General features: G+C 41.3%; 1 protein-coding gene across 1 annotated transcript in view; it reads right to left on the bottom strand.

Annotated features, from left to right (window-relative positions):
• Positions 1 to 26,094, bottom strand: part of LOC136444477 (leucine-rich repeat serine/threonine-protein kinase 1-like) — a 36,795-nt gene extending 10,701 nt beyond the window's left edge. Inside the window, exons 1-25 of the mRNA XM_066442079.1 lie at positions 25,981 to 26,094; positions 24,754 to 24,964; positions 24,060 to 24,100; positions 23,166 to 23,331; positions 22,964 to 22,999; positions 22,449 to 22,563; positions 21,997 to 22,141; positions 21,320 to 21,430; positions 18,977 to 20,892; positions 18,338 to 18,512; positions 17,606 to 17,784; positions 16,821 to 16,961; positions 16,344 to 16,464; positions 14,572 to 14,742; positions 13,902 to 14,024; positions 13,062 to 13,308; positions 11,883 to 12,015; positions 11,533 to 11,627; positions 10,825 to 10,947; positions 6,059 to 6,258; positions 4,030 to 5,380; positions 3,491 to 3,603; positions 2,233 to 2,423; positions 718 to 855; positions 409 to 673 (exon numbers count right to left, since the gene is read on the bottom strand). Of these exons, the coding sequence (XP_066298176.1) occupies positions 409 to 673; positions 718 to 855; positions 2,233 to 2,423; positions 3,491 to 3,603; positions 4,030 to 5,380; positions 6,059 to 6,258; positions 10,825 to 10,947; positions 11,533 to 11,627; positions 11,883 to 12,015; positions 13,062 to 13,308; positions 13,902 to 14,024; positions 14,572 to 14,742; positions 16,344 to 16,464; positions 16,821 to 16,961; positions 17,606 to 17,784; positions 18,338 to 18,512; positions 18,977 to 20,892; positions 21,320 to 21,430; positions 21,997 to 22,141; positions 22,449 to 22,563; positions 22,964 to 22,999; positions 23,166 to 23,331; positions 24,060 to 24,100; positions 24,754 to 24,955 (6,498 nt within the window). The 5' untranslated portion in view covers positions 24,956 to 24,964; positions 25,981 to 26,094. The remainder of the gene's footprint in view (positions 1 to 408; positions 674 to 717; positions 856 to 2,232; positions 2,424 to 3,490; positions 3,604 to 4,029; positions 5,381 to 6,058; positions 6,259 to 10,824; positions 10,948 to 11,532; positions 11,628 to 11,882; positions 12,016 to 13,061; positions 13,309 to 13,901; positions 14,025 to 14,571; positions 14,743 to 16,343; positions 16,465 to 16,820; positions 16,962 to 17,605; positions 17,785 to 18,337; positions 18,513 to 18,976; positions 20,893 to 21,319; positions 21,431 to 21,996; positions 22,142 to 22,448; positions 22,564 to 22,963; positions 23,000 to 23,165; positions 23,332 to 24,059; positions 24,101 to 24,753; positions 24,965 to 25,980) is intronic.
• Positions 26,095 to 27,933: the final 1,839 nt, after the last annotated feature.

Below are 27,933 nucleotides of genomic sequence, written 5' to 3'. Positions count from 1 at the left end.
ATTGCATGTTGTTGACTGAATGTAATCTATTTGTTGCTGTCATTCAAATACATAATTATTGTACTTCTCGCTCCTAGAAGAGTAGCTGTCACTTCAGTATAGACAGCTAAAGGAGAGTTATTACTCCTGTTAACTCGAAAATCTAAGCAAAGTACTGATGAAAGAAATCGCAAACTTCTGTGACTTAGCATTATGTAACATTTACTAATTAAGTGCTCAGCCTGATAAACAATGCCAAGGGTTAAGGGACCAAGGTACAAGGAAGGGATAACTCTAGTTTAACTTAATATATCATATCAAATATGTACTTTAGTACGACTTTGTATCTGTATGCCTGTACTTAGCCTGATAGGGTATGATTGTACAATGAAGGTTATCAAATGAATATAAAAATCAACTGTTCCGAACCTGCACTATAATGAGCTGCACCACACATGGGTCCAGCCTGGCCCCCTCCCTCCTGTACTCCCTCAGTCGTGTGTCCAGGGCCCCCCTACAGGCCAGCTCTAACACCAGGCAGAGGGGCTGGTGACACACCCCCAGCAGAGACACGATGTGATCATGTGTGAGAGAGGACAGCACCATCATCTCCTGTCTCACGGTACAGTAGGCCTTACAGGCTGCCCAGGTCGGCTCCTGGGTCCACTTCCTCTTGTGCTGGGCATATTCTTTCCTAAAGTCATATAAATGTACAAGCATACAGGTTAGGATCGAAAAAAATTGATGAGACACGATGTGATCATGTGTGAGGGAGGAAACTGGACCGTCATCTCCTGTCTCACGGTACAGTAGGCCTTACAGGCCGCCCAGGTCGGCTCCTGGGTCCACTTCCTCTTGTGCTGGGCATACTCCTTCCTAAAGTTTACACATACATGTACATACAAACATACAGGTCAGGATTTTTAAAAATCATTAGACACGATGTGATCATGTAAGGGCGGACACTGAACCATCATCTCTTGTCTCACGGTACAGTAGGCTTTGCAGGCCACCCACGTCGGCTTTGGGTTTGCCTAGAAGGCTATTTATAATTGTGTATTTTTTTTAGATATAGATGGGTACTGTGACATCTCCATTTGTCATATGTACACAATATAAGAGAATCCATCCATAGAATTATGATGTTTTCATCTCCAAAGAGCTAGATGTAGGACACAAGACCAACTCATTGAAAAAATGATTTTATCATAGTCAGTACAGGCAATGGGGTCATAGGGAGGTCCCTATAACCTCCTTGGTACAGGTATAAATATTTCAGCCATGTAACTTTCTCATTGTAAAATTCATAAAATCCTCCACAATCTTTTCTTTCCCTTGACCTGTATTCTATCTGACGCTATATGAGTCAAATACAGCCTAATGCATGGAACTCTGTTGTTTATTCTAATAATTATCAAGCTTATATAAGTATAAAATGCAGAGTACACAGTATCCAAGACAGCAGTTGAGTATCTATTACTGTGTCGATCTATTGAATTATACACTTCCCTTTTCAGCAAAATCCAATAATTGATCTGCAATCAAAACACTTCCTATTTTTACCTCAGAACATTTTACCTGAAAGGTCAGATGTGTTTATTTACCCGAAGCAAATATTTTTGCTCCCTGCACCAGACAAGGTAAACACAGCTATAAGCTAGTGTTTGCGCGTGTCTGTCCTTAAATGTATGAGACCTTAGTTGGCCGAAATTTAGGTCAAGTACTGTAATGCATTTAAGTTCACATGGTTTTGATTAGTTACAGAAAGAGAATGGAGTGTTTGTGGTGGTTTTAAGTCCGCGTTTTGAGACAACAGTAGACAAGGGAGTAGGACAGCAAAATTTGCGGTGGTTTTAAGTTCGCGGCGAAGAGCTTACTGCAAAAACTGCAAACATAAAACCAGCGCGAACATTTCTGCATTTACAGTACCAGTCTGAAACAACTGGCCAATATGACCCACTATGATGTTCTTGACACTAATATTGGGTCTACAATAATTCTTTTTTGTATCTCTTTCTTGAATTTGTGAAACTGTTTAAAGCTTAATTTTGAACTTCTGAAACTGTTTAGTATTTATCATAATGTTTTCTTTTTTTTTTAGACTCTACATTTCATACCCTACATAGTTAACTTACTAATCAGACAACTTTTTCAAATGATATGCACCCTAAAAGTAGGTTTTAAAAAAAGGGTAAATTTTCACTTATCTAGGAAAATATATTAAACAAACACCATCAACTGTCATTTACATACTTTGCTGTGTCAGGTGCCTCCTTCCCAGGGTCCCGTGGTTCCAGGATCTTCAGGGCCACACTTGTTCCCGGGGCAGTCTTCGTCTTCCTTAACCCTTGGAACACAAAGCCAAAGGCCCCGGTACCCAGAAGCCTTTGGGAGGTGATCTCGGACGGATCCATGAGGAGATAGGCGGCAATGTCCTCAAACATCTGAGATGAACAATTTTTAGTTTAATATCATCTACTGTATATTAATCAATATACAGTATCCTAATAGTATGATATTTGAATACAGAAATTGTTTGCCTTGTGTCAAGTAAGAAAAGTCTCATGTTGAGTTCAGAAATTACTAAATATCAATACTAATAGACAAAGTATAATAATTGTAGAGTGGAACCAAGTACATGGTACAGTAGGCACAGTCTCACTAGATATATCTTTAAACAAAATAAAGAATGCAGCTAAACGTGCCACAGTTAGGTGTGACAGGCCGTTCGGTGTAATATAATGCGTGTCTGCAAAGCTAGTGTGTAACGCTGAAGATCTACAGCTGTTTTACTGCCTGTTTATACAGATATGATAGACATGGCCATACAGATATACATGTATGGTATGCAGTTAAGTACAGTATGCACACTACCAAGAATCGTTTTTCTTATTTTTCTTGTTTTCCTTCTACAAAGAAAATTTGTTTCTGTCAGCAAGAATATTATTCTGTATACAAGAATACCTGTTTTAAGCACAGACAAGAATCCCTGTTTTAAGCACAAACAAGAATTGCATCTAAGAATTTTTTTCTTAAGTTAACTTAAACCAAGAAAATTCAAGAAAATAATTCTAGTAGAATCAAAAATTTTCAAGAAAAAATAACTTACGGGAAGAATTTGTAAGCTTAGAATACAAATTTGACGAAACAAAAAAACAAATCTCATATTAAGCCAGAGGAAGCACATTTTTCTTATTTTTCTAGAAAATTCTTATTGAAAAACAGCATGCTAGAAATATTTTCTTAAAATAAGTTAAATTCAGAACAAAAAAGAATAAAATTCTTTGTGTAAGAATTGACAAAGGCTAGACTTCCCAGAAGGTTTCTTGAAATTTATTCTTGTTTTTCCTTTCTCAACATAAGAACACAAGAAGAATAAAAAAGAATAAGAAAAAAGATTTTTGGTAGTGCAGTACTGCAAAACTGTGAAATTTTTAATGAAACTAAATAAGCGAAATCATCATCATCATCATCATGCAATAAATAATAAAAGAAAAATAATGAACTTTACCACATCAGGCACCAAAGACTTCAACAGCAGAGTTCCATGTCTGGGACATTCCACTGTCTTCTGGCTCAGAGACTGGTACACCAGGTCATCAAACTGGAATGTTGTAATGGCAGCTGAAAATCAGAGAAGAAAGTACAAATTAAAGTAGATTACAGGAAGTTATAACACCACTTTGCATGAGCATGATCTCAGGAAGCCAAAATCAGTCAAACCTATACAAGGGGAAATGTTAATTATGATGCTGGGAATTTGATTTTGTAGTAGGGAGAAAAATGTATTCACAGTAGTTTAAGTTTGCAGTACCCCAGCAGCAGTTTAAAATGATGGACAGTACAGTTACTGTAACTAACTACTGTACACTACATGTATAGTTAAAACTACCATGCCGGGTTTAACTGTTAAACTTAAAGGAGAAATATTGTGTTGGTTAAGGCAAAATCCGTGAACGGAAAACCACCACGAACATTTTCCCTTTCTCAAAAAAAAAAAAAAAATTTATATCATTCCCCACTGATATGAAGGTAATGACTTACACATACCTTGTTCAGCTTTTGACATCTTCCCCTTTCTCTGTTTCCCAGGCTGATCTTCTGACACCTTTTGGTTGTCTCCGGCCGATCCCCCTTTGGCAGGTTTGGCTGGCTCTACAAAAGCAAGGGTCAGGGGTTTCTTAGGCTCCGTGTACTCTTCTTTCTTCACTGTGTCAGGTGTCGACTGTCTCCCAGTTTCAGCCATGCTGTCATTCTTAGCACCATCTTCGACTTTGTCTGATCCCTGCTGTGTCTCTGTGGACAGTTCTAACTGGAACAACAAATCTTCCTTGGTGTCTTCTTTTGCACTTTTGGCTGCGGACGGTATTGTTGCATCAGTGTTAGTGTTTTCTGTGGCTTGCAAAGATTTCCCACTGGCACCACTTTTCGAATTCTCGATTGGAGAGACGACAGTCTTTGACACATATGGCTCATGGTCCTGTGGACTCACTTCCACCACTTCCCAAGCGTCGCCTCTATGGTGAACATCTTTCTGTTTCTTCTTTGGCTGTTTTGCTGTAGCAGCTGCCTTCTGACACTTCGGACACGGTATGACTCTCCTGACCAGGTAGAGGCCGTGCGACGTCTGGCGGAAACGCTCGCCGATGTCGGTGTACCAGTCTTGCAGGAGGAGATCCAGATGGTCGACTACGACTGCAAGTAGCCTTGTAGCCACAGCGACATCTGTTTTCAGCACTATTTTCTTCTGTTCCTCCTCACTGATGCTGGATGGCGTGGACACGGTGTGCGTGTAGCTGTACCTGACTTCCGACAGCGGGACGCTGATCTGGAGCTTTCCTCCGTGATGCCCCGCCATGCTGGGCACGTCACGGTTCGACAACGGCAAGGTGGAGTACTTCTTTCTCTCGTCTTCTTCGCCGATGACCTCCTTCACGGACAGAAGCGTTGCGGTGCAGTGACGTAGCTTGAAGCCAGTCTGCCAGCAAACCCAGTGCGGACTCTCCATCAGCACTTGTACCGGACCATCCCCAATGTCCCCGCTAATCGGTTCGAAGCATGCAGCCGCCGTCTCGTACAGGTGTTCGTCAGCAAATACCCTCGTGATCAGCCGCGACCAGAACCCGCTCGGGAAGTACGACATGAGGTAGAAGCGAAGGAACTGGCCCGTGCACGTGACTTCGAGCTTGTTCTTCCTCTCTTCACAGGTGCTGTTTCCGTTAACGTCTTCTTTCTTAGGCGGCGCAGGTAGAGGAGAGGAAGCAGCACCCTGGTAGAAGGTGGACTTGCCTGCGGAGATTTTAGCAGGGCGGGAGACATGGATAGGTCTGCTGCTAACATGGTCCTTGTTTGGTTTCACTACCATGGCCTTTGACTTCTTTCCTTTCCTCTTCATTGTAATCTGTTACAAACAATTAAAAAAACAAGTGTCAGTCAACAAGAGAACGGCTTCGATCAAATACACAATAAATACTTTTTTGAAGCAAGGCAGTAACAGGCTAATATCTGCAAATTGATCAACTGGTATCATAGGGATGATTTAAAATGTTTAGAAGAATAAATATGTATTTCAGCTTTAATTCAGGTACAATCCGGCCAAAAAAGACCTATATTTGTCTTTATTTTCCACATGTTTTTATGCAGACAGTCAGGTTGAGAGATGGGAGAGAGCTATGGGAGAGAGTGAGTGAGTGAGTGAGTGAGTCAGGTTGCTGGGGGGGGCATTTATCAAAGCTCATTTGCCCTCAAGAACTTTCTCACATAGAAAAACAACAAGGCACCTCAGTACAACAAGGCACCTCAGTAATGCTCATACTGTTAGTTTGTTTACCAATGATGTTTCCAGATGAGTGGCTTTTGCTCTTAACTGTGTATGGATATTGAATATTTATGCGCTGTTACATGTTATGTTATGTCACACGCGTATTGTTTGTGATTGATTGTGGATGATGTTGTGTATAGTACAATGTGTAAAAATCAACGCAATTCAGCTTTTATGTAACGCTGCAAGGTTGATTTAATAAACTGAATTGAGACAACAAAAAAAGGTCCCACACAAAATGAATCTTTTTCCATCTACCTTGACCTCTCTGCCATTCATTGCAAGTTTCTTGATGGTCTCCTCTGCTGGCAGGAGGGAAGGGATGAGTAGGTTCTTGTTGTCCCATGTCAGCGCCACCTCAAACTTGTTCAGCAGGTCCACAATGTACAGTCTGATGTCCACGGGAGTGATGGAGGCAGACTTGAAGATCAGACTTAGGCACTTGGTCTCCAGGATACCTGAGGATTTAAACACAATAAGAGGCAGACTTGAAGATCAGACTTAGGCACTTGGTCTCCAGGATACCTGAGGATTTAAACAGAATAAGAGGCAGACTTGAAGATCAGACTTAGGCACTTGGTCTCCAGGATACCTGAGGATTTAAACAGAATAAGAGGCAGACTTGAAGATCAGACTTAGACACTTGGTCTCCAGGATACCTGAGGATTTATACACAATAAGAGGCAGACTTGAAGATCAGACTTAGGCACTTGGTCTCCAGGATACCTGAGGATTTAAACACAATAAGAGGCAGACTTGAAGATCAGACTTAGACACTTGGTCTCCAGGATACCTGAGGATTTAAACACAATAAGAGGCAGACTTGAAGATCAGACTTAGACACTTGGTCTCCAGGATACCTGAGGATTTAAACACAATAAGAGGCAGACTTGAAGATCAGACTTAGACACTTGGTCTCCAGGATACCTGAGGATTTAAACACAATAAGAGGCAGACTTGAAGATCAGACTTAGGCACTTGGTCTCCAGGATACCTGAGGATTTAAACACAATAAGAGGCAGACTTGAAGATCAGACTTAGGCACTTGGTCTCCAGGATACCTGAGGATTTAAACACAATAAGAGGCAGACTTGAAGATCAGACTCAGGCACTTGGTCTCCAGGATACCTGAGGATTTAAACACAATAAGAGGCAGACTTGAAGATCAGACTTAGGCACTTGGTCTCCAGGATACCTGAGGATTTAAACACAATAAGAGGCAGACTTGAAGATCAGACTCAGGCACTTGGTCTCCAGGATACCTGAGGATTTAAACACAATAAGAGGCAGACTTGAAGATCAGACTTAGGCACTTGGTCTCCAGGATACCTGAGGATTTAAACACAATAAGAGGCAGACTTGAAGATCAGACTTAGACACTTGGTCTCCAGGATACCTGAGGATTTAAACAGAATAAGAGACAGACTTGAAGATCAGACTTAGGCACTTGGTCTCCAGGATACCTGAGGATTTAAACACAATAAGAGGCAGACTTGAAGATCAGACTTAGACACTTGGTCTGCAGGATACCTGAGGATTTAAACACAATAAGAGGCAGACTTGAAGATCAGACTTAGGCACTTGGTCTCCAGGATACCTGAGGATTTAAACACAATAAGAGGCAGACTTGAAGATCAGACTTAGGCACTTGGTCTCCAGGATACCTGAGGATTTAAACACAATAAGAGGCAGACTTGAAGATCAGACTTAGGCACTTGGTCTCCAGGATACCTGAGGATTTAAACACAATAAGAGGCAGACTTGAAGATCAGACTTAGGCACTTGGTCTCCAGGATACCTGAGGATTTAAACAGAATAAGAGGCAGACTTGAAGATCAGACTTAGGCACTTGGTCTCCAGGATACCTGAGGATTTAAACAGAATAAGAGGCAGACTTGAAGATCAGACTTAGACACTTGGTCTCCAGGATACCTGAGGATTTAAACACAATAAGAGGCAGACTTGAAGATCAGACTTAGGCACTTGGTCTCCAGGATACCTGAGGATTTAAACAGAATAAGAGGCAGACTTGAAGATCAGACTTAGGCACTTGGTCTCCAGGATACCTGAGGATTTAAACAGAATAAGAGGCAGACTTGAAGATCAGACTTAGACACTTGGTCTCCAGGATACCTGAGGATTTAAACAGAATAAGAGGCAGACTTGAAGATCAGACTTAGGCACTTGGTCTCCAGGATACCTGAGGATTTAAACACAATAAGAGGCAGACTTGAAGATCAGACTTAGGCACTTGGTCTCCAGGATACCTGAGGATTTAAACAGAATAAGAGGCAGACTTGAAGATCAGACTTAGACACTTGGTCTCCAGGATACCTGAGGATTTAAACACAATAAGAGGCAGACTTGAAGATCAGACTTAGGCACTTGGTCTCCAGGATACCTGAGGATTTAAACACAATAAGAGGCAGACTTGAAGATCAGACTCAGGCACTTGGTCTCCAGGATACCTGAGGATTTAAACAGAATAAGAGGCAGACTTGAAGATCAGACTTAGACACTTGGTCTCCAGGATACCTGAGGATTTAAACAGAATAAGAGGCAGACTTGAAGATCAGACTTAGGCACTTGGTCTCCAGGATACCTGAGGATTTAAACAGAATAAGAGGCAGACTTGAAGATCAGACTTAGACACTTGGTCTCCAGGATACCTGAGGATTTAAACAGAATAAGAGGCAGACTTGAAGATCAGACTTAGGCACTTGGTCTCCAGGATACCTGAGGATTTAAACACAATAAGAGGCAGACTTGAAGATCAGACTTAGGCACTTGGTCTCCAGGATACCTGAGGATTTAAACAGAATAAGAGGCAGACTTGAAGATCAGACTTAGGCACTTGGTCTCCAGGATACCTGAGGATTTAAACAGAATAAGAGGCAGACTTGAAGATCAGACTTAGGCACTTGGTCTCCAGGATACCTGAGGATTTAAACACAATAAGAGGCAGACTTGAAGATCAGACTCAGGCACTTGGTCTCCAGGATACCTGAGGATTTAAACAGAATAAGAGGCAGACTTGAAGATCAGACTTAGACACTTGGTCTCCAGGATACCTGAGGATTTAAACACAATAAGAGGCAGACTTGAAGATCAGACTTAGGCACTTGGTCTCCAGGATACCTGAGGATTTAAACACAATAAGAGGCAGACTTGAAGATCAGACTTAGACACTTGGTCTCCAGGATACCTGAGGATTTAAACACAATAAGAGGCAGACTTGAAGATCAGACTCAGGCACTTGGTCTCCAGGATACCTGAGGATTTAAACACAATAAGAGGCAGACTTGAAGATCAGACTTAGGCACTTGGTCTCCAGGATACCTAAGGATTTAAACAGAATAAGAGGCAGACTTGAAGATCAGACTTAGACACTTGGTCTGCAGGATACCTGAGGATTTAAACACAATAAGAGGCAGACTTGAAGATCAGACTCAGGCACTTGGTCTCCAGGATACCTGAGGATTTAAACACAATAAGAGGCAGACTTGAAGATCAGACTTAGACACTTGGTCTCCAGGATACCTGAGGATTTAAACACAATAAGAGGCAGACTTGAAGATCAGACTTAGGCACTTGGTCTCCAGGATATCTGAGGATTTAAACACAATAAGAGGCAGACTTGAAGATCAGACTCAGGCACTTGGTCTCCAGGATACCTGAGGATTTAAACAGAATAAGAGGCAGACTTGAAGATCAGACTTAGACACTTGGTCTCCAGGATACCTGAGGATTTAAACACAATAAGAGGCAGACTTGAAGATCAGACTTAGGCACTTGGTCTCCAGGATACCTGAGGATTTAAACACAATAAGAGGCAGACTTGAAGATCAGACTTAGGCACTTGGTCTCCAGGATACCTGAGGATTTAAACACAATAAGAGGCAGACTTGAAGATCAGACTTAGGCACTTGGTCTCCAGGATACCTGAGGATTTAAACACAATGAAAGGCAGACTTGAAGATCAGACTTAGGCACTTGGTCTCCAGGATACCTGAGGATTTAAACAGAATAAGAGGCAGACTTGAAGATCAGACTTAGGCACTTGGTCTCCAGGATACCTGAGGATTTAAACACAATAAGAGGCAGACTTGAAGATCAGACTTAGGCACTTGGTCTCCAGGATACCTGAGGATTTAAACACAATAAGGGGCAGACTTGAAGATCAGACTTAGGCACTTGGTCTCCAGGATACCTGAGGATTTAAACACAATAAGGGGCAGACTTGAAGATCAGACTTAGGCACTTGGTCTCCAGGATACCTGAGGATTTAAACACAATAAGAGGCAGACTTGAAGATCAGACTTAGGCACTTGGTCTCCAGGATGCCTGAGTGTACAAAAATATTATACAAATGTATCAAACTGCCAAAAACTTAAACAAATACTGAAAAGAAAACACTTCATCTAACACGTGTCTACCTGATTGGAATGCTACACGACATGACAGAACAGTGATTGAATGAACATTCTATATTCTAGTAAATGTGTCTTTCGTATATTATGTACTATGTCTCCAGGATACCTAAAGGTTTTAAAACATAGCTGTGCTTCTTAGAATCCAATCCTTAGCTAAAACATAAATCATAGTACTATTAGTCACTTAGTCTTCAATTAGCCTGCTACATTTATTACAAAATTAATGTAACCTGGGCGACATAGGATATTGAGATGTCCAAGAAAAGATTGAAGTCAGTCTGAACATTGTTAGGAATCAAAACTGCAATATTTACTTCTGAAGATCCAGTCCTTGGATAACGATTAAGGAGACAAGTCTAGCCTACTTTAAAGGAGATTTTTTCAACAGCTATCATGAAATACAACAATAAACTTGTTAATAAACACATTCTTTTTTAACCTTTAGCACACTGAAGTGGCCATTTGGCACCAAATTCCCAATTGGTTACAGAGTTAGGCAGCAGGGAGAAGGTTAATAGTTACAAGTAAATGACATTGTGAAAGAACGGCTATTGCAAATTTGATACCACTACAGTACAGAGTTGTTTTTACCATTCTTGACATATCCGTTGATCTCCGGGATGGTGACGACGTGAGCCAGCATGTCACACAGCCACTGTGGATCCAGGAAGTACAAGTTGTTCAGGGCTACATCCTCATAGTGCAGCAGGACACCTGGGGCATGGGGGACAGATATACAGCATTGGTGAACTGTATCATCTTCATGTTTTATATCCGTAATTATGTATCATGGCAGTATGAACGGCCTATTCTAACTAAACAGCACCATTTGAGTTTCAAGGGAAAATGTTTCTCCTTCAAGTTATTTAAATGCATTCCATTTACAGATAACTAATTCTGGAACCAGTTTGAATTAGCTCATTGAAGAACAATTTTTCCACTGGTTGTTAGTAGAGAAGGCAGATAATGTACAGTACTGATAGATTCGTTGTGCTGGGGAAATTCCCACTGGCTCTTTTAGACATTTTTCAAGTACTATGAACAGTGGACCAAAGCTTAACGTCCCGTCCTAAGTACTGCAGCCCTTTCCAGTAGCAGGCACACTGGGTGAGCGACAACAGCTGGGATTCGAAATCCCAACCCCTTATTTGTCCAGAGGCTAACTAACCAATGTAATACACCATTGGAGTACGCACCATGCACCCGCACATCTTGCAACATTCAATTTTGATACTGTCAACTTCACAACATTAAATTCAAAGTTGTGACATAAATGAAAATATGATTAGCGAACATTACCATTCTCATGTAGGAACTGTGTGGCCTGTTTCAGTTCCTCGTGGTCCCTGAAGCAGAGGTTCTCTTTCCTCATCATCTCAGTCATCACCTCTATCCTACAGAAAAAGCAAACAGAAGTTATGGTTTTAAAGATAATACATGACACTTATTGTTATTCATGAAGCTGTAATGTTGACCAAATTGCTAATAAAAACTGAGGCAAAGATTGAAAATGCCTTTTGTAATGAAATGTTCAAAAGAGAATTCTCTTGTCATACATTGTAATGAATAAAAATCTGAAAACAAGGTAACAATCTGATCATTTTGTTTTAAAAGACTATAATCTAAAATGTATATGAAAGAATTCCAACTTGTACTGATCTCCCACTAGCACAGGGTGTTTCCCCTCTGCCTTCCTCTGAGCTGCTATCTGTGCTACAGTCTTCTGTAGGGCCAGGTAGGTGGCAGGAATGGGCTGCTTCAACAGCAGCTGGCCAGTCCCTCCTGCAACAAAAATTGACTGCTCAAAAGTGCCCTCTTGCAGTCTAAGCAAGAACTGCATTACACAAGTCTCTTCAACACTGCAAAGCATTTTACCTCTAAGTACACACACTAAGGGACCTGACACAGGACTCACCTTTATCTGTGATCATTGTACAGATAAGCAGACAGAGGCAAGAAGAGTGGAAAAAGAGAACAGTGAGACCTTGAAAGGGTGTGACATATGACGTATATAATTGCTCTTTGTGTAGAGGAGATAATTTCCAAACAGATGTGTTTTGGAAAAGAGAATCTGTTTAATTTTTCTAGTGGCTATATCTTTAAGTGGGCATGTTTTCCTTCAAAATGTGGTAAATTCTCGTATGGCTAACTTAAATGGTTAATGAAGCAATCACCATTATCATCATTAAAGGTGAAGTAGAAAATGTGAAGGAATTTCCATGAAAAAAGCTACCAACTAGTTTGGGAGCCACAATATCAATGACAATTAAATAAAAACACTTAAAACTGACAAAATACCATTCAAAATCACTGTCGTTAATCAAATTGAAAGACAAAAGAAGACATTATATTGTAATAAAATCGAAACACTAGCTGACTGACAATAACACCATCCCAAATCTATGGCTGGGTTTACACACGCTTAGAGTTGACTTAGGACCGTGCAAGGAAAACCCTAGCTGACCCCAAGTGGCGTTTTCCAGTAGGAAAAATCCACTTGAGCAGTTCAAAGCTCCTCACACACAGCCCCAAGTCAACTCCGAAAACTTGTGTGTAAATCAGCACATTGCCAGAATGTAAGCGTTTAAGGTCATGTTCACGTATTTAAATATCTTGCATATATATAGGTTCATTTAGTTGTGTCCAAAGACATACTTTATGCAACGGTTATTACTCCAATGTAACGTTGACCAAAGAGAACAAAATAGATTCGACAGTTATAATATGTTAAAGTAGCAGGCTAATTGCCGTATAAGCAATACGTTCTGGCAATGTGCTGTGTAATAAATCGGGCCAACAGAGCTGTAAAATAAAATCCCCATCCATACCCCTGACTTTGAGCTGAAAGACCGTATCGTAGATGAAGTCACACAGCTCTCGGATGTTGTGGTGGTTCTTACAGCTGACCTCCAGCTGACCCTTGACCTTTGGCAGGCCGTGAAGGTGAGGCTCAGGCAGATTGATGAACCTGCTGTCAATCATCTCCCTCAGCTGGGGCAGGAAGGATGGGGGGTACTTCTTAAACTCATCGTAGTGGGTCCCCACGATGATGACAGGGGAGTCTGGGGCTCGGGCCTGTGGCAGGGGAAAATCATACTTGGGTTTTTTTCTACGTCAAACAAGATCATGTTTGTTTCATGTTCTAGTGTTCTAGCTGTATTATTGTTCAACAATTAAGGTAGATATATGAATGAAAAAGTCAGCACCGCAGACGTAGTGCCCAAATAACATGTTAAACCTTGAATACGAAGGACCACCTAGACATGGACTGCCTGGCCAATGTGACCACTTTTTTGGTGGTCCCTTAGATAATTTTCCCATTGACACAAGCATTAAGACTCCTGCCTATAGTGACCACCTATCCACATAGATTTTATCTGTCCTTGAGTGGTCTTCTTGGTGAAGTTTTGATTGTACTACTTTTAGTATTAAAACCTTACATAAACTATTAAAAACAAGCATCAGAGAGGTGCAACTATAAAACATCTATGCTATAATTTCTTTTTTTTTTTTTGCTCAGTGCAAGGCCGTAGGAGGCCACTTATCTAAGAACTGAACTAATTCTTACTGTAGCAGCATCTCTTTTACTAAGCTCTACATTACAGTGTAAGAGTCTAAGCATGACCTTGTTGCAAGAATAACTTCTAATTTGTAGTCAGAGGGTTCACCTGAATGTTGATGAGCCATTGTTGTAAGTCCTCGATGCCCTTCTCCCCATCTGTGATCTTCCAGCAGGCCAGGTACAGGGAACGTTTGGACAGGAAGTACTGGTGGGTCGCGTAGTACTCTCTCTGGAAGTGCAACATGTGCCAAATCAATGCCATGTCTCATTGATTAATCTACATGTTTTGGAACTTTAATGTCGTCAGTGTGGCATAACGGTTAGACAGCCGGGCTCAGAACCAATAGCTTTCGGGTTTGGTATCCCGACATGTTTAATACTTGACATGCCCTGACGTTGTGGCCTTGGAAAAGGCACTTTGCATTATATTCCTATATATGACGTTGGAGTGATGCCCTCCGACCCTCTTTGGCTAATCTGTCAAAAGTGTGAAAAAATACACACAGATTTGGTGCACCAATGTGCCAACATCTGCACATTTGCCACCAACAGCCGTAAGAAAATTTCAAAAAACTTTTGGCCTACTTCTTATTCTTATAGACTCTGAGGTAAAGATCTACATGTATCAACACATGGTTTCAAAGTTAATGCTATGAAAGACAATGACAGTTTTGTTTTGCTGCAATGGTGTTACTGCTTAGACTAGGATTATATAGAATTTTCATAATCTAGGTACACTTACAGGGTAGATGCAAGATGATACAAAAGACACCCACCTGTCCTCCAAAGTCCCATGTACTGAAGGTAACCTCCCCCAGCTCACAGGGTCTCTTCTTCACCTTCTTCACGTACGTCCAGTCTCCCACGTCCACTCCCACGGTCGAGATGTTCTGACCCTTCCTCGTTTTCTGGTCATTCCTGAAGTAACCCATCCTGCTGGCCCATCCCTGGGTTGAGATGGAGAAGAAACTTGAAACTTGCGTTTTTTTTTAAATGCATTGTGACTGTACAGGACACATGGAATATGCAACATCTGTAATAGGCTGGTCAAGTATTCACACATTTAGAGAAGGGAAGGTGATAACAGATCAGCACCAAGGACATTACCATGTGCTGATTTGGGGTGGGCAGGGTTGGGGTTGTCAGATCAGCACCAAGGACATTACAATGGGCTGATTAGGGGTGGGCAGGGTTGGGGTTGTCAAATCAGCACTAAGGACATTACCATGTGCTGATTAGGAGTGGGCAGGGTTGGGGTTGTCAAATCAGCACCAATGACATTACCATGTGCTTATTAGGGCTGGGCAGGGTTGGGGTTGTCAAATCAGCACCAAGGACATTACAATGTGCTGATTAGGGGTGACCAGGGTTGAGGATGTCAAATCAGCACCAAGGATATTACCATGTGCTGATTAGGAGTGGGCAGGGTTGGGGATGTCAAATCAGCACCAAGGACATTACCATGTGCTGATTAGGGGTGGGCAGGGTTGGGGATGTCAAATCAGCACCAAGGACATTACCATGTGCTGATTCGGGGTGGGCAGGGTTGGGGATGTCAGATCAGCACCAAGGACATTACCATGTGCTGATTAGGGGTGGGCAGGGTTGGGGATGTCAAATCAGCACCAAGGACATTACCATGTGCTGATTCGGGGTGGGCAGGGTTGGGGTTGTCAAATCAGCACCAAGGACATTACCATATGCTGATTAAGAGTGGGCAGGGTTGGGGATGTCAAATCAGCACCAAGGACATTACCATGTGCTGATTCGGGGTGGGCAGGGTTGGGGTTGTCAAATCAGCACCAAGGACATTACCATGTGCTGATTCGGGGTGGGCAGGGTTGGGGTTGTCAAATCAGCACCAAGGACATTACCATATGCTGATTAAGAGTGGGCAGGGTTGGGGATGTCTAATCAGCACCAAGGACATTACCATGTGCTGATTCGGGGTGGGCAGGGTTGGGGTTGTTAAATCAGCACCAAGGACATTACCATATGCTGATTAAGAGTGGGCAGGGTTGGGGATGTCAAATCAGCACCAAGGACATTACCATGTGCTGATTAGGGGTGGGCAGGGTTGGGGTTGTTAAATCAGCACCAAGGACATTACCATGTGCTGATTAGGAGTGGGCAGGGTTGGGGATGTCAAATCAGCACCAAGGACATTACCATGTGCTGATTCGGGGTGGACAGGGTTGGGGTTGTCAAATCAGCACCAAGGACATTACCATGTGCTGATTAGGGGTGGGCAGGGTTGGCGTTGTCAAATCAGCACCAAGGATATTACCATGTGCTGATTAGGGGTGGGCAGGGTTGGCGTTGTCAAATCAGCACCAAGGACATTACAATGTGCTGATTCCCGGTGGACAGGGTTGGGGTTGTCAAATCAGCACCAAGGACATTACCATGTGTTTATTAGGGCTGGGCAGGGTTGGGGTTGTCAAATCAGCACTAAGGACAGAACCATGTTTGCACAGCTGCGGATGGGGTAGCTGAAGACAATTAGCATTATAGACACACAAGTACTTATTATCAATCATCCATTCACCTTAATTGTGACGTCCTGGTAGGATCCAGTCCCTTCTCTTCTCATCTCATGCAGCAGGGAGGTTTTCCCCACACCCTGTAGTCCCACCAACATCAGCTTCATTCTGCAGTACGGTCTGGACCTGGAAGGGTCACAGAACATCAAACAGACCTTCAATCAACTACAGTAGTGATTATGTTTTATCTGGGCAAAGGGAGAAAGATTGGGAGAAAGGCGGTGGTTACAACTATATAAGGGATGTAAAAGACAATGATGAAGAGTGAGAGAAATATGGAGAAAATGGGGGAAAGAAAGACAATGCATACTAAAGGGAGACAAAACAACAGGAGAACTGGAACTAGAAATAGAATACAAAAGAAGGAAAGAGAACACAATGATGTCAGGATGGGAGGAAGAGGGGAAAGGGAAAGAAAGAAGTATTGAAAGATAGAATGAAGGCAAATATAACTAGGAATTGGACAATGCATCCACACTTACTGATCGAGGATGGACCTGAGGTACCCGATGAGATGTCTGGTGGACCTGAGTTGCAGACCCTGCAGAGGTTCCTCCAGTTCCATTCCGTTAGCTCTGAAGTCCCACAGTTTCTCCAGCTTCCCTAGCTCCATGGGTAGGGTTCTGTACAGGACAGGGTACAACACATGTCAGGTATTAGTACAGAATTCAAACAGCTAGCTTTTCCAGCTTCCCTAGCTCCATGGGTAGGGTTCTGTAAAAGACACGGTAAAACCTGTCAGGTATTTTTTTACAGGAAAACAACAGTTTCTCCAGCTTCCATAGCTCTGAGGTAAAGTTATGTACATTTAACATTGACATGATTGTAAATCAGTCATTGTTGTTGCAGTTTAATGTACATTATGTATACAAAGAGGATATCTTTAGTAGGCTTTCCATGTATGTCAGAAATGTCCATTTAACAAAACAACACTTGAATGTTATGAATTAGATCTGGTTCAGTCCTGTTTACAAATTCCCTGTTAGGAACATCATGCAAGATGACAGTCTGCTCTTGGATGTGTCCAGTGATCATGAGGGGCTGTCTATAACAAGTGCAGTGAGTTTGTTCCACAAGGTGATTGTTCTGGCGTAGTATGCCAATTTTGCAGTGTCACAAGTGGAGTTCTGTATTATGGGCGTGGTTGGTTTGATCACGAATGGATGCTGGGATTAGTCAAGCAGGTGCGATCGCAAAATAATCTTGTACTTCATGACCAGTGAATACTAGTATGTAAAAAAACAAACAGATAAATGTACATTCCCACCTGATATCCTTGTTATCACTAACATACAGCATGGTGAGGTCCTGGTACAGCCCCATGTCCGCTGGGATGACCTTGATCTTGTTATTACTGATGTTCAGGGTGGACAGTTTGGGGTACAGGGGGTGGAGGTTGGTCAGCTGATCTAAGGAAGAGGTGGACGATTCAGATGTCCTCTTCCTCTGCAATAGGGTAAAACAAAACAGTAATAGTTAAAATTAAATCTTGGGCAAATGATTTAAAAGTTTAGACTCATTGCACAATTTGCATTCTGTTGCATCTTGTAAAGTAAGAGATGTCATTCAGAATTTGAATAATAAGTCAGAAGTCCTGAGGAAGGTGACAGCCGGTCACCGAAATGGCAGTAGAATAAAACACTTGGTTCTGTACAAAAAGAGTATTTTTATTCATTGACTTACCAACCTGATGAAACTAATTCACTGAAATATATATGTATCTTCTTGCTATGTCTGCAAAATTTGTTGATATTTATCTTGCAATAGTTCCTAAATTAGATGCTAGCTGCTTTAAATGGGTAAGCCAAGTCCTTGTATGTAGTTCCTTCTAATCTAGTGGCTACATGATTTATAAGATCAAATAATACCACCAATCTATCATGAATCTATCAGATTCTCAGAAAGTTATATTGTAACAATGCTAAAAGAATGTAAAAGAAAGCTTGCTCAAATGTAACACCATTTTAAAAACATTTTTTAAGGACAATAATCATAACACCTTGCGGTGGGCTGGATCTCCGGTGCTGTGAGACTTGCTACTTAAGTTTGTCACCTCTGCAGCATCAGACAGACTGGATGGCCTGGACTCCTCCAGACTGTACACCAGGTCCAGACTTTCTATCTGATTATCAGACAGGTCCAGAATCTTCAGGCTGGGCAGAATACTGTGTCTCCTACAAGTGTGGTCAAATGTTAAGAACATAATATTGGAATATAGCTTCCATTAACCATTCATCCAACGGGTTACACATATATGGCACTTGTGTGAAAAACAGTGCATTTGAGAGATCTCTAGAATAGCACACCCTCACGCATAATGAACAGTTTAGATATACAGGAGTGCATTCTAAACTGGGGGATATTGCATTGAATATCTCTTAGTTTAGATGCATTTTCACAGGGTGGCGAATATATGTCACCTGGGGAAAATATATTAGAAGACAAGAATAATTATTATTGATGTTTCTACTAGCATGTTAGTCAACAAGTTCTCCAACCCATAATATAATGTATTTGTATATAATGGAAAGAAGACGGCATACAGGTAAAAAGCAAGATAATCAATTAAAAGAAGGCTTTGGGATTTGTTTACAAATATGGATTAAAAAAACAAAACAAGAAAAATACATTTGTTTACCTGTGATGACACAAGGACAGGAGACTTAGGAAGGAGATTTGGGACAACACTGACTCTGATCGGCTGATCTTTATATCTGCAATGGAGGCACCACTGACAGAGTTTCTCAAGCTCGATGCATAGGGGCTGTAGCAAGAACTCTCAGAGTCCTGCCTGGAGTATCTCTTACTGTCTTCTATCTTGTTGTATGGAAGCAGGAGTTTTGTTAAACCTTTCGGGTAAGCGTTTGGTGGACTCATATCACTGATGTTGTTGTGTGAAAGGTCTAGCTTTGATAACCTGGGTGCAAGACAAGGTAGTCCGGTAGGCACTGCTGTCAGCTTGTTCCATGCAAGGTTAAGGAAGTCCAGAGATGATGTGGAGGTGGATTCTTCGTCTGCTTCTGAGGCAAACTCTTCTGTGAGAATACTGGTTGCTACGTCCTTCTCCCAGATGTTGATTCTGTCAAGCTTTCTTCTCTTGCAGTTTGGATTCGTCGGCCGCCATGGTTGGATTACGCTGTTTGATGACTCGCGACGTTGCGAAGGCGACGCCTCTGCCTTTACGTCTGCGCCCGCATCCGGTTCGTTTTCCTCCTCTGAACCGTTTGGGGTGTGGAAGCTTTCGTTGGATTCCTTGCTTGAGTTTGTCTCTGTCCGTACTCTGTCTTCTTCCTTGTCTGTGGCCTGGACAACGCATTCGCTTTCTGGATCTGGTCTGCATGGGAGTTCATCCAGCAAGTTCACTGATATGTCGAGGTGGGTTAGTTTCTGAGCCGTCCATATGCTGAATGGGAGAGTCTTTAGCCTGTTGTTGGACAGGTTTAGAACTTCCAGTGCAGGAAGCTGGAAAATCCAGGTGGGTATGCCACTGAGTCTGTTCCCGGATATGTCGACTTCTCTCAAAGAAGGGCTGTTAAAGGAATCGTCATCCTTAAACTCGGGCAGGCTTGAGATACAGTTGTTACAGGAGTTGAGCTGTTGCAAGGAGTCCATGTCTACAAAAATCTCTTTTGGCAGCTGCACAATTTGGTTGTCCGACACGTCGATTTTTGTGATGCACACCAGGGCTGACTTTGATGGCATTAACGAGTGGTTTAGGTGGATGCAGGCTTCTATGAACCACTCTACGTTCAACCTCCGTAGATTTCTCCAGCACCAATTTACCCGAACCGCTTTGTTTCTGGTTGAAGTTCTAGCTAGCGTGCCTGCAGCTGTGCCTAGGTTCCCAGATGCCATGGTGCCGTCGCTACTCATAACAGTTGCAACACTGTCTATGCTTTTCAGATTGTCCTCTTCAACACTGCAGGATCTCTCTAGGAAGAGCTGTAGCCTCCTGTTCAACTTGCTCTCCAAGTCTATGGCTACTCCAGAACAGGATAGGAGTAAGCCAGCGATATCTGTGTGGCCGTTAGTCAAAGCAGACTGCAAGGCAACATCTCTCAAGTCTTTGGCACCGTACTTCAAGAGGGTGACTACAATATCTTTGTTTCCGCATGAGGCAGCTTCTGCTAAGGCTGTCATATTTGCAGACGTCCCTTCAAAAGAACCGTTTGAGTCTAAGCTATTGTATGGAGAAGCCCCGGTGGGTAGCTTTGCCGGTAGGTCAGGGTTTGCGCCATGTTGGAGTAGTAGTGACGTGATTCCGAGCTCCCCGCTCTTCACCGCGTCGTGAAGCGGCGTTCTACCCAGGACGGAGTACGTGTCCACGGTGATACGCTGTCCCAAATCCTCTAGTGGGCTGCGTGGACTTGCAGGGTTGGCCTCTGTAACACGACTGGTATTAGTTCTAGCTGACCACTGCAATAATGCCTCCACCACTGAGACTCTACCCTCTAGTACAGCCAGGTGTAAGGAGGAGTGCCAGTTCAGGTCCAGAGCATTGATGTCAAATGCGGCAGAGTTTAGATTACTCCTTGAGTCAACACCTACAGGATCCTGGTAAAAAGTAGAAATAGATTTAACAATATACTTTCAAGTTGTGCAAATTTGCTTCAATCAGAATCTTTCGAACAAAATCACCAAATATGACAAGTAAATCACTCACTATACATTAAAGCAGCTCTGCTAAGTAGGCAATTGATAGATATATCGCTCTGCATTTTGGTTTTCATTGAAGTATCCACAATCAAATAACTGATACTACTAACTACTACAAGTAATAGTACATTTGCAACCCTTCCCTGTAAAAAAAATATAATTATCCTGCTACTGAAAAGGCAAGGAACCCTGCTGTCCTATGTGACACTAGGCACTACAAGGGTCTGAAAAAAAAAAAAGACATTGTACGGGATTTGATTTATCACTGATCAGTCTGAGATTTTGCAATTTCTACAAGAGATGGTATGGCCCATCTTCAACCTACCAGCATGTTCAGCAGTACATTGACGATGCCCAGGTGTCCCTGTGAGGCAGCCACATGGATGGGCAGCTGGAGGGACTGGCTGGAATCCATCCCAGCAAATTGGGGCAGGTGCTGAATAATTATGAACATATATCATGAACATGTAAGTGGGTTGTTTAGGGTCTGCACCAAGCTTAAGGAAGTTTGCACTAACCAAAAACAGTTTGGGTATCCTACAGTTGCAAGTGACTTGTGATTAGCAATACTGACCATAGATACAATCATGTAAATGGTATTCTGGCATTCATATATATTTTGAGTGTCTCTATCTGTATCTGTCTCTAGTTTAAACATATATTTTAGGTTTTGAAGACTACGTCAAGACATCATAAATTGTCATTAACATTATCTATTCATCCTGTATAAAACCTGGTTTCCCTGAGTCCTATCCTTAGTCACTGACAGTGGATGCTGTCTGAAACGTCTGACTGTTTCAAAATTTTATCCAGTTGCCTGAGTAACTATTTTTGGAATATATTTTAGGTACCTTACTACAAAATAACTGCCCAAAAGAAAGAAAATGATTAATGCTAAACCTGAAAAAAACTCAGATCTTGTGAGATGTTCTGATACACGGGTGTGAAACAAAATCATTTTAGAAAACTTTACAACTTTTTTTTTTCTGAAACATTTCTGACCTGTAGTAGAAGTGTTGCTATGTTGACCTGACCAGTCCAGCATGCTGCATGTAGTGGTGTGAGTCCTGTACCAACATTAGGTACGGTGTCAGCTCCACTGTCTAACAGGAGCTGCACTACAGACTCATGGCCCAGCTGGGAAGCCCTGTATCAGATACATAAATGTACATGCACACTTGTAATTAGTCTTGTCCACACCTCTCTGAGTAATACAGTGTGTGTATGATTCTAGTTGCCGTACAATTAGTTGCCATACAATCAGTTACATACAACATTTGACAAAGATGCAGTTTTGTAAGATACCACTGTTCATACAAAGTTGATTAGTAATACCTGAAATTTTGTGACAGATCGTGCACAACTCGAGAGTGGTATATATTAAGCAATGTAAATATTCAAGTTACATTCTACATCTGATATAGTTATATGTGTTTTGTATTTTGAAAATTTACCTGTACAGGAGGGTGCTGCCACCATTGTAAGCTGCATTGATGATTTCTTTGTCCAGTTGTGAGATCAGTTCAGCAGCCTTGTCTGCTCTGCCATCCACACATGCCTGGTACAGATCTGGGGTTGAAAACAAAATCATCTTTTACTTTCCAATTGATGAAGTGTGTTTATAATTAGTGATCGGTGGTTTTCTGTTTGGCATGGTTGTACAATGATAATGTATTTGTATACTCTTTGAATTGCTGAACAAAAATACAGTTATAGTGTTCTTAATGTCCATTGCAATTAGATCTTGGTTGGCAAGACAGTATATACCGGCAGAAACACTATCCATTGACCATGTACGTATACATGTGTTTCTCCCCATGGATACTGTCTAGCCAAAGAAAAATCTGCTTGGAGACTAAGTTGTTTGCTATGTGAAAACAAGGCAAGTTGGTAAAGTACACTTCATTCTTCAATTACTGAATCATTATAAAGAATGCTGTTGACAAAGAAGTAAAATCTATGTACATACCTGCTGTAATGATTTCCTTGATCTTTCTTTGTGCCTCTGAAATAGAAGTCAGCAGAATTCAACATGTAAATAAGAAACAGACAATAAGTCAGAATATCTAGTTTATTGAAACTTAGTTTGCAGGTAAAATTGTGACATTTAGACCAATTCTTTTCCATATGCAATCGATCATAAATAAAAACTCAGACACAAAATCACTGACCCTTTTCCATCTGCAGTATATCCAGTATTTTCCTGTTCCCCAGCGCAGTTGCCAGGTGATAGGCAGTCTTCCCCTCACCATCCTTGACTTCAAGAGATGCTCCTCCATCCACCAACACCTTCACACACTCTACCTTACTGTGGGCAACTGCCTGGTGCAGGGGGGTCTGTAGGGATGAGGAAAGGTAACAATCATTTCAATATTTTTTGACAATTGAACTTTATTCAAACATGCATAAGCTAAATGTCCTTGTTGGAATATACTAAGTATCATTATGACACTGTGTCATTTTAATTATGCTACATATAGCGTTAATTTGTGCAAGAATGTTGACAGGATTTGCAGCCATAGACATTCGTCAACTTGTTTACATGTGTACTAGTACTTGACTACTAGTACTTCCAATTGCTACTACAGAAACAGTGACTTTCAACTTCCAACCATCCTTACACTTTACATCATAGAATTTGCCAATATTGGGAGTTTAAATCAAATAGAAGATGAGCGGCACTTCAGTTTAGATTGTAAACTTTACGATATAGAAAGAAATGTTCTTTTCAAATGTATTAATGAGAAATTCTCATACTTTGAATATTTAAACGCAGCGGATAAATTCATATTTTTGTTGCGTCTAGATAACCCTTGTATAAGAAACATGATCTGTTCATACATCTACACATGTACAAAGAAGCAAAAAGAAGTTGACTTTACTAGATTAGCTTAGCTTATCCCTTTCTTCTACCATGTATGTTTACACAATGCATGTACTGTACATATTTCACTGTATATGTCACTTAGATGTTAGTTAGGTTTGTGTTAAACGACCTGTACCTAGCCCCTCGGGGCACGAACATACAATAAAGGTCTTCAATCATCATCATCATTATTTCTTACCCTACAGTTGTCCCTCATACCAGAGGCGATGCCTGGATCAGCTGAAACACAAAATTACAGAATGAAACATATCATGATTTAGCAACACCCTTTAGTGCTAGAAATTCAGGTTTTGTTAGCTACTCGAAAATATCACAAGAATGTTGACATCATATTTGTAAGAGACCAAAGGAATCAGTGATGACTGTAGTGTTGTATCAGTAATCAACATGTAACAAATTTTAAATTTCAACCTGAATGGTAGAGCCATAAATTGGCACAATGATTGTTTTTTCAAAGAATTTCTGTTCTAGGGCATCAAGGTGTAGTGTTTGGAGCTTGAAAAAGACAAAAATGGTCAAATACCAAATATCGGTGCTTCCATCTTTCAGACTTCATAAATAAATCTTATAATTAGATTTGGTGTCTAAATTTCTTGATTGAGGGACTCCGAGGTAACTCATGTTACGACAGGAACACAACTTGTAAATCTTGAAATGGTCGTTTGGGTGTTATTTTCACAGTTTTCAAGGTGACCTCTTTCTACAAAGTCATAACATGACAAATATTGCTTTGGACATATGGTATTTGCTGACTTGTACTACAAAACTATTTGAGCTGTGAACTGCAAAAACTTTCTTTTCCCTCCTAAGTTGCATAATAACACCACCGCCAAAGTAAATACATTTACAGTACAAATGTATGTTCCTCCAACCTCCAGCCTGTAGTAACATCTGTAGACTCTCCCTGCTGTCCCCTGCTACAGCTGAGTGTAGGGCTGTCTGTCCGGAGCTGTTGGCTGCGTTGATGTGCGACCTCTCCGAGCTGGCCAGCAGCTCCTGTAACAGCTCCACATTGTCGTAGAAGGCAGCCTGGTGCAGCAGCTGGCCAGGGTAGTCCTCCTCAAAGTCTGTCATTGTATGGCACTATGCACAGAAATCAAATTGTTCCTACTTATGAAGTCTTGTCTAGATCTGTTTCTAAATCTCTATATAATTTTCAGATGTTGGGGTAGTACTTAGATCTACTAGTAGATCTACTACTAGTAGATCTAGATCAGTGCCACTGGAGAAGACGGATGTCCAAAGTGTGTGGGTCTCAGATTCGCAACCTGTTATCCACCTTAAACAAATCCACGCGAAGGCTAACCGTGCCACCCCTTCTCACTCCAATGTAGGAATTGACACGGTCACCATACTCGATTTGAGTGTCTATATTTGTATCTGTACTATGTATCTGTTCTATGTTTTTGAATACAAATAAAGATTATACGAGTGGTTGCCATAGACCTAGATCATTAGCATGTCTTCAGACAGCTGCACACGTTATGATTTACCAGCCCAAATACTATTGTAAGATAGAATACCAAATTCTATTATTCTTACCACAAGATCATAATTCATCAATGATATTGTTACACATCTGCTTGAATTTCTCTTTCCTCCTGTCTTGCAACCCTTCCTGTTATTATATAGTGTTAAGGCGTAGATATGTTTTAGATCTTGATTTTTGCTCGCCTCAAACAAAGGTACTCCTCCTTGCCTATTAACCTATACCTACGCAAGTCGCTATACTTTTTTTGTTGCTGTGTCAATATTGTATTGTATGACGTTATACTTATAGTATACTAGTAGATGGTACTGCCCCCCCACCCCATCCCAAGGGGGAGGGGGGCAGAGGTGTGCATAGTTGTTTAGGTGTTAATTGGCTGACATTATCCATATGATAGTGTGGTACTTTTTCTATGATATAAAGGCTTGCAGTCTCCTTAAAAACAATTCCACGCATCTGTTTCTTGCTGCTCAAAAAATCACGAAATGATTTCGTCATAGTGGTCTCACCGGTACAATATTGGACCCGCCCTTCCCGAAACTCAAACATGTTTTATGGACGTATCTTTGATCTAGCATGCATCTAAAGAAGTTAAATAAAGGTATCCCACCTTGAGTACACTCCTGTCGTCATATCAGAGCTTGTGCGTGCCATACCGCGGAGATATGTGATGTTTTCTGCAGCAGATCGGCAAAGTTCCCTCTGTCGTAGTGTTTTTCGGCCATTTTGGGATTTTGGTCGTATGGAACAAACCATTAGAATTCGAGAGTAATTTCGATGTTTTTAGATACCTAAAACAATCTAGTTGTCAGAAAAAAGTTACAATTTAGAAATATTTTAATTGTTTTTCATTAGTTTTATATAGAATTGAATAATAGGCTTGATGTATTGACTCCTTTGTAGGGAAAAAGCCTATAACAAATAACAAAATAATTACCCAAATCATAGTAGCATATTCCATGAGATATGATTGGCCAGCATTATCTAGCTTGGCGCGGGAACTTTTGACATTTAGTATTTACGTTACCTGTTTTAGTTTTCTATAAAGCTCCCCCCCCCCCCCCCTCCTTGTACAATACAATACAAGCAACAGCAATAATATCTCAAACCAAGTCCCCTGATATCTGCTTTCCATTGGATACGTCTCTGGTACGACATAAGATAGTATATATATAACCTTTTTTCCCCTTTATCAAACCAAGGAGGATAAAAACCTCCTTGATCAAACAGACGAGGTTTTATCAAACTATATCTGAGGAATCTTACAAACGGCAAATGTTATGTTACATGTAGGTAACGTTATGCATTCTGATCTGATGCATTGCATAGATTGTGAAGCAATGTTTTTTTTCAGCATCAGACAAACACGCTTAGTTTGTACGTTAGAAGGATCTGCATGATGCTGTTTGTAAATACATCGCTGGGTGGCCAAGCAGAGAACTCGTCCTGTATTGAGCTCTGAGGCGAAGAATGAATACCATAGCAAAATTAGCCAGTAGCATTTCGTGCCTATTGTGGCTATGTAAATGTGTGCAGTTTTTATAATTATAACACAAAAATTAAGACAGCATATTCTAAAACCTCTGTGTCAATTATGAACCTATTCTAATGTATGCAGCCTATCCGTCTTACTAGAACTACGCAGTCTTACTCCCTTTCATGACTTTGAATGAGGTACTTAGCAGTTGGATTCACGTACATGTACATAAATTTTTGTACCATAGACGACCTGTTTGTGAGTTGGTATGTAGTAGCTATGGTGTGAGTGGTTTATTGCGCATGCGTTGTTGGGTAGGGCGGACTGTACATGTATTCAATGGGCTCATCGAAGATCTAAGGCAAGCAAGGGGTGACATGTATCTGTTTAGTGTTCATGTTCGTACACAAACATACACGAGAGAGGAGAACATAAAGCACGAACTAGAAAATGATGATTTGATATCTTTCTAGACTCAGATTTGACAGGAATCGCGATTAGTTAGATAGATAGTTAGATAGATGATCAATACGTTTCAGACACGATGTGACACGGCCATCTAGTATGCTTATAAGGCTGGTAGACATCATTCATTTTTGCATAACGACTACTACAGTCAAAACAACAGACTTGTTGCCGGATGCTACATCGATTGCTTCTAGAGAAATCCAATCGTGCGAAACGGTGTTGTTATTTTGTGGACGTGGGAGTGAATGTAATACTGAATATTAAAGACAGCCAGGGCGGCCAATTTTTGTTGTTCTTTGTTTGTAATGTCTGATGAAATGCTGGACAACGTCAAGGACATATGCAGCGGCTTGCACGGGGAGATTTCAGCTGACTTCAAATGGATGCTTGGTGACTTGGAAAACGGAATATTGACGTCTTCTACTGATATCCAGTAAGTGTTTTCCATTTGATACCTTTGCGTCTCGTGACCAAAGGCTTTCCAAGTTTAAATTTGTTATCCATTATTTAAGATTAATGTCCCTTCCTTTTAACACCATATCGGTTAGGCTTTGATTTCAATATTAATAGTCGGAGATAGCGCTGCGACCTTGCTGCGACCTAAGTTGGATTCTAGTA

Source organism: Branchiostoma lanceolatum, chromosome 1, assembly GCF_035083965.1.
Source record: "Branchiostoma lanceolatum isolate klBraLanc5 chromosome 1, klBraLanc5.hap2, whole genome shotgun sequence".
Taxonomy (NCBI): domain Eukaryota; kingdom Metazoa; phylum Chordata; class Leptocardii; order Amphioxiformes; family Branchiostomatidae; genus Branchiostoma; species Branchiostoma lanceolatum.
Note: the sequence above shows the minus strand (reverse complement) of the source record. Positions and strands in the feature narration are given on the sequence as shown.